This window comes from Raphanus sativus, chromosome 4 (assembly GCF_000801105.2).
Source record: "Raphanus sativus cultivar WK10039 chromosome 4, ASM80110v3, whole genome shotgun sequence".
Classification (NCBI taxonomy): Eukaryota; Viridiplantae; Streptophyta; class Magnoliopsida; order Brassicales; family Brassicaceae; genus Raphanus; species Raphanus sativus.
In genome coordinates this window covers 50,026,303-50,033,719 of record NC_079514.1, presented here as the reverse complement: position 1 = coordinate 50,033,719, position 7,417 = coordinate 50,026,303, and the positions used below count along the sequence as shown (strand labels likewise).

The 7,417-nt window shown below is 38.0% G+C and overlaps 1 protein-coding gene across 1 annotated transcript; it reads left to right on the top strand.

Moving 5' to 3' along the window:
• Positions 1–1,266: 1,266 nt before the first annotated feature.
• Positions 1,267–2,260, top strand: LOC130510562 (two-component response regulator ARR17-like). The gene is made up of 4 exons (XM_057006999.1): positions 1,267–1,699; positions 1,787–1,872; positions 1,981–2,058; positions 2,186–2,260. The coding sequence occupies exons 1-4, from the start codon at positions 1,609–1,611 to the stop codon at positions 2,258–2,260; spliced, it is 330 nt and encodes a 109-aa protein (XP_056862979.1). The 5' UTR covers positions 1,267–1,608.
• The last annotated feature ends 5,157 nt before the right edge of the window (positions 2,261–7,417 follow it).

Below are 7,417 nucleotides of genomic sequence, written 5' to 3'. Positions count from 1 at the left end.
TAACCAACATAGATTAGTTAAACCTAACCAGTAACACTTTTATAATATTTTTGGTTATCTCTTAATATAATTAGATCATATAAAACTGAACCACTCTTAAATCAACGAGTTCCATATCATCCAGACATAAGAGAAAAAATATCTGACTCATTTACAACGTAAGCATACAAAGACCGTGTATGCTTATGCTCATTGATCTTCCAAAAACCAAATAATTGTGGCATAGACCAACATATGCTCATGTTCGTATCACTAACTTTACTTCCATATATTTACTACTTCACCTACATCATATCACAACATACACAGTTATGCAAGAACATGGTTTTTTTTTTGTTCAAACAACCAAATAATGGTGGCATATGGTCAGTAGATTTTTTAAATATGTTTTTTATATATTACATTTTACGAGACTATGTGTATACGTTTTTTTTTGAAAAAAGCATAACTATGTGTATAAGTTAAAAGGTAAAAGGTGTGACAAGGCAAATTATTATACTAAAAATGAAAAAAGATTAAATACAAACTAATAACAAGTACAACACAAATTATAACACTATTAAATTCTATATATATTTAATAAAATATTATATATATGTCTAATATGTATATATATATATATAAATGTTACACAAAATAAATATAATATTATATACACATATTATATATACCATATATTATTAATTGAAATTTGACAAATCAATTTCCGCTCTTTGGGGCGGGTCTTAATCTAGTTGGGCTGTTAAAACATACGAGTTGTCTTGGTTATGATTATCACTTTGTTTCATATGTCTGTCCTGTGTAGTCTTCTATTTAACGTTTTAACATAATGGTTGAGAAAAAAAATAAGAGCAATCGGTTTACCCAACTATTACAATATGCATATATTATGATATTTTGTAGGATGTAATTAACCTATGTGTACATAACTAAAGTTCATGCTTATAGTGACATATCATTATAGTGGTATATGAGTTGAGTTCATTATTTCAATCAACAAAGACAAAAACAAAAAGTTGGACTTAGAAATGCAGCTCACAACTTCGAAGGGCTATGCAAGTAACATATCGGCCAAAGATCATGAATTAAAGTTATATACATCGAACAATCCCATATATTAAAATTCAAAAATAAGAATCGTGGGGACGTCGTAGTGTCGTATCCAAGATTCGGATTCACATTTTTGATCAATTTTGAAAATAAAATAAAAATGATTAGAAATTTGCATCATTATTTCAACGATTAGAAAAACCATACAAATGGAAAATAAAAATTAATATTTAGATTTTCGTTATCATCGTACAAGATCCCGAAAGCACTGTCACTGACACAACACACCAAGTTTCTTACCAGTTTCCAGAGAATCAACGAACACACAACTTGTTTCTTAAAATATGAGCAAAATAAAATCATATCAAATCAGCTCTTGATATTTCGTTATCTTATCTATCCATATATAAATTAAAAATATAAATTTAAAATATTATATATTCTTCATATATTCATATTCAAGTCTTTTCGATTTATTAATTGTCCCTTTCTTCATCATCTGTACGTTTGTCTCTGTTTTCTTTAGGTTTCTCAGTTACTTCACTGCGCATAGCATCAATGGAGGAAGAGTTTCATGTTTTAGCAGTAGATGACAATCTCATTGACCGTAAACTCGTGGAGAGAATTCTCAAGATCTCTTCCTGCAAAGGCAAGTTATATCATTTTTTGTTACCTTTTAAAATTCTAGAACCAAGATTGCCTCTGAAAAGTAATAATTGATTCTTTTTTTTTGCAGTGACAACAGCAGAAAATGGGCTTAGAGCATTGGAGTACTTAGGCTTGGGAAATTCACAACAGACTGAGTCATTAACTACCAACAGTGTAAGCTTAACCTTCTAGTTATTTAATCCTCAGAGAACACAACATTTTCATTGGTTCAGAGAGAATTTAATTGTGTAAATCCAATGAGTTTGTTATATTTTTTTACAGGTTATGAAGGTGAATCTTATCATCACTGATTACTGTATGCCAGGGATGACAGGTTTTGAGCTTCTCAAGATAGTAAAGGTGTTTAATTTAAACAGTTTAAAGATTTTTCTTATTATAGGAATCAAGATTCCTCCTGAGAAGATTTAGAGACTAACATTTTTTCTGCTGGTTTCTACGTTTTCTTTGTTTTTGTTATTGACAGCAGGAATCTTCGAATTTTAAGGAAGTACCTGTCGTTATATTGTCATCAGAGAACATTCCTACTCGCATCAACAAGTAAACATATTATTTCTCATGATGAGACATATTGCGTTTTTTATAAAATTGATTCGATGGTCAATGAGATCTTATTGCGCAAAGCTTGTATAAGACTCAAAGATTAATAAGAACTCACTCTTCTTATTGCTTAAGAAACTTACACAAAACTTAAGCTATTAAACCTCAAACACCTCAGGTTTAATTGTCACACACGACATAGCTTTTATACATGTCGTAGATAACCTAATCCTAATGATAAGCACAAGTATTTAGATAACTCCTAAATACACTCCATCTTTATCTCATAAACTGATTAGGATTAGGTTTGCTTAACACTTAAGCTTTCTTCAAGCTTACGTCAACAGTCTCCCTCCTAAGCTTGAACTTCATCTCTTTCAAATCTTGAACTCCAATCATGTCTCGCATCTCTTTAAACTTAAGCCTTCCCAATGCCTTAGTTAAAATATCAGCCTTCTGTTCGGTCCCTGGTACATGCTCTACTTCTATCAACTCCTTCTCCACACATTCTCTGATAAAATGATACCGTGAGTGTATGTGCTTACTACGCCCATGGAACACTGGATTTTTAGAGAGAGCGATGGCAGAGCGATTGTCCAGTCGAATCACAGTTTTACCATACACTGCGCCAGTGATCTCTCCAAGCAAATCCTGCAACCAAATCGCTTGTCTTGCCGCCTCTGTCCCTGCCATGAACTCTGCTTCACATGAGGAGAGTGCCACAGTATCCTGCTTCTGAGAGCACCAGGTGATTGGGCTGTGACCGAGATAAAATATGTGACCAGACACACTTCTACCATCGTCAGGACAGCTATTGTAACTGCTGTCGCTATATCCAACCAACCTCGCCATCTTTGTTCTTCCAAAACTCAGACCAAACGTAGTAGTACCCTGCAAATACCTGAGACACTGCTTAATAGCAATACCATGCGACTCCTTAGGCGACGCCATGTACCTACTGAGAACTCCGACTGCATAGGATAAGTCTGGCCTGGTGTGCAGCAAATACCGAAAACATCCAATCACTCTTCGGTAATCAGTTGCATCAATATCTTTTTCATCTTCAAATTTTGCCAGCTTCAAACCCATCTCCATTGGTGTCTGCACTGAATTACAGAGCTTCATCCCGGCTTCTTCAAGTATCCTAAGAGCATAGCGACTCTGAGTTAGAGTAATACCCTCATCATGCTGATTAACCTCAATTCCCAAGTAGTAGGTAAGTCTCCCTAGATCACTCATTTCAAACTTCATTGCCATCTCAAGCTTAAAATCTTCAATCTTCTTAAGGCTCGTGCCTGTCACAAACAAATCGTCCACGTACACAGCCACCACTAGAAGTTCTCCACTTGCTGATCTCCGATACACAGACGGCTCCTTGAGACATCTCTCGAACCGTAATCCCAATAAAATCTTGTTCAGCTTATAGTTCCATGCTCTAGGAGCTTGTTTGAGACCATATAAAGCCTTATTCAATTTATAAACTTTCTTCTCACTTCCCCTGACCTCAAATCCTTCAGGTTGAGTGACATAGACCGTTTCTTTGAGTTCTCCATGCAAGAATGCAGTCTTGACGTCCAGATGATGGATTTCCCATCCGTTGGAGGCTGCAAGACTGATTAGAAGACGGATTGTTTCGATTCGTGCCACCGGTGCGAACACTTCCTCATAGTCTACCCCATGTTTCTGCACATAACCCTTCGCAACTAGACGAGCCTTATATTTGTTTATGGTTCCATCTGCATTGCGCTTGAGCTTAAACACCCATTTTAAGCCTATCGGCTTTACTCCTTGAGGGAGATCAACAAGATTCCAGCAATCCAACTTAGTAATAGACCGTATCTCGTCTTCACACGCAAGAATCCATTCTCTAAGCTCCTTAGCTTCCTCAAAACAGCTCGGTTCATCATTCAGCGTAAATAAAAGCTTCTCTCCTTCGTACTCTGCAACCAATATGTAATCCTCCAAGTGTTTTGGCATTGACCTCTGTCTCTCTGACCGTCTTAAAGCAGGAGCACTGTTTGGTATCATCTCTTCCTCATCTTCACTGCTTGTATCACTTTCTGCAACCTTCTTACTCATGGAAGGTTCGATTCTAGGTGGCTCTGTTTTGTATTCTTCATCCACGATGCCATGATTACCAAAAATTCCTAGCGTGACTCTGAAGTTTCCGACTTGAGTATTCTCTGAGGCATCCTGCTTCCAGTTCCACCCTTTAGTCTCATCAAAAATAACATCTCGGCTTACCACAATCCTCTGAACTTGTGGGTCAAACAGCCTATACGCCTTTGATCCTGGCTCTGTCCCAAGGTGGACAAGCATGCGTGATCTATCATCAAGTTTCCTCAAGAGCTTAGACTCTATCTTGGCGTAGCAAATACATCCAAACGTCCGCAGATGACCAATATTTGGCTTTCGTCCTCGTAAGGCCTCATAAGGTGTCAGATCCTTCAATGCTCTTGTAGCTATACGGTTCAGCAAGTAAGTAGAGTGTCTGATGCCTTCCCCCCATAAGTAGTTTGGTACAGACATATGTTTTAAGCAGCTCCTTGTCATCTCCAACAAAGTCCTATTGCGACGCTCGACGACCCCATTCTGTTGGGGACTATAAGGTGCAGTAAGATGGCGTCTGATACCTGACTCCTCACAGTACTCATTGAACTCCTTGGACACAAACTCTCCTCCTCTATCTGTTCTCAATGTCTGTATCTTCGCGTTAGTTTCTTTCTCTACACGATTTCTGAAAACTTTAAATTTGCTGAATGCTTCATTCTTCTGTTTAAGAAGTACAGTCCACATGTATCTGGAAGCATCATCAATCAACACAAAAATATATCGGTTTCCTCCACTCGTCTTAGGCGTTATAGGGCCACATAAGTCAGCATGTACAAGCTCAAGTAGTTTATCAGCTCTGTAACTTGTTGCTTGAGGGAAAGACTGCCTTGCTTGCTTGCCAAGTAAGCATGAACCACACACATTACTCTCGATAGAGATAGGTGGAACTCCAATCACGAGTCCCTTCTGCACCATTGACCTCATGGTCTCCATATTAATGTGACCTAACCTCGCGTGCCACCTCGAGGACTCACTAGTTTGAGTTGTTAGCAGACTGATTTGCTCTTTTATCTTCATCTTCACTTTGTACAGCCTATTCTTCGATCTGATTGCCTTAACAATTAGTTTCCCATCTCTGTCATGCATAGTAAGGTGCTCGTCTCTCATCCTTATGTCACACCCTGACTCTGTGGCCTGTCCTAGAGAGATAATATTGCTTCTCAAATCCGGTATGTAGTAGACATCTAGAATCTTTCTTGGTTCTCCGTTTCGATCCAAGAACTCAATACATCCCTTTCCTTTGATATCAATTCTCGAGTCGTCTCCAAACCTGACCTTTCCAGTGATAGACTCATCAATGTAAGAAAAATATCTTTTATCACCACTCATGTGGTTTGAAGCTCCGTTGTCAAGATACCAGATATTTTCTTCCCTTTTATCAAACTCATATGCACTTGGAACTACCTTCTCTTCATTCAGATACACAATCTCATGAAGCATGAGCTCTTCTTCAACTTCATGTTTCATAATATCCTCAGTAGACTCATGGAGCATAAGTTCCTCGGCGTCTTGAGTATCATCTTTCTCGGATTCCTGTGTCTCTTGAAGCTTCAAGATACGGTCAGGACAGTTTGTCACATAATGTCCCACCTTGTCACATCGATAACAAGTCACGTGTGATGCATCACGTGGACCATTGAACCTCCCACGGCCTCGTCCTCTGTTTTGGTATCTACCTCCGCGACCTCTGTATCTATTTTCGCCGTTTTGACCGCGGTTCTGCAGAGGTTCCATGTTATTGGCCTGTCTATAGTCCGTATTTGCATACATTAGCTTCCCCTGATCCTCACTAGCTTCCTCATCCTCTGCCACACGCTCTTCATAGGTTTTCAGACGTCCTATGATATCCTCAAAACCAGTCTTTTTGAGATCCAATACCTGCTCAAGTGCAGCAACTATGTGAATATACTTCTTCCGGGGAAGACACTTAAGGAACTTCTTCACCATCTTAGGTTCCTCTATTTCTTCTCCCAAAGCAGCAGCTTTTGATGATATCTCAGAGAGCTTTCCGACAAACTCATCTATCGTCTCTGTTTCCTTCATCTTGAGACGATCAAAGTCCGCCATTAACGTCTGTAGACGCGCTTCCTTTACCCTCTCTGCTCCAACGTATCTTGTTTTGATCGCATCCCATACCTTCTTTGCCGTACTCAGTTCTCCTACCTGTAAGATAAGAGTCTCCGGGATCGATTGAAACAATAACGCCATAGCTATATCATTCTTATCATCGTTCTCAACTTCGTTCTCTATGATCTCCCAAGCCTTATGCACCTTTAGAAGAATCTTCATCCGCATTGACCAAACGGTATAATTCGTTGCGTTCAAGATAGGGCACTTGATGGAGGAGGACCCTCCTTCTTTCTTTGATGGCGTTATTGCCACCGTAAGATCGCTCATGATTTTACCGCAGGCTCTGATACCACAATATTGCGCAAAGCTTGTATAAGACTCAAAGATTAATAAGAACTCACTCTTCTTATTGCTTAAGAAACTTACACAAAACTTAAGCTATTAAACCTCAAACACCTCAGGTTTAATTGTCACACACGACATAGCTTTTATACATGTCGTAGATAACCTAATCCTAATGATAAGCACAAGTATTTAGATAACTCCTAAATACACTCCATCTTTATCTCATAAACTGATTAGGATTAGGTTTGCTTAACACTTAAGCTTTCTTCAAGCTTACGTCAACAGATCTGTTATTTTCTTGGTGATGTTTACAGATGTTTAGCCAGCGGGGCTCAGATGTTTATGCAGAAGCCACTGAAACTATCGGATGTAGAGAAACTCAAGGGTCATGTCCTAAACTGCAGGAGCTGAAGATCTGCTTAATCTCAAAAGCTCATAGAATTCTTGTCGACTTCTTTTTAATATATGAGAAATTTTTTAAAATTGTGTTTCTAAAGAATGACAAAGACCGTCTTGGTTATCTGAAAACACTTCCTGTTTTTTTAACGTACTAGGAGTTTCTCTACGTCATGCACAGAATTAATAATTTTAATTATAATATTATATTTTAATTTTAAATATAATATTTAATTTA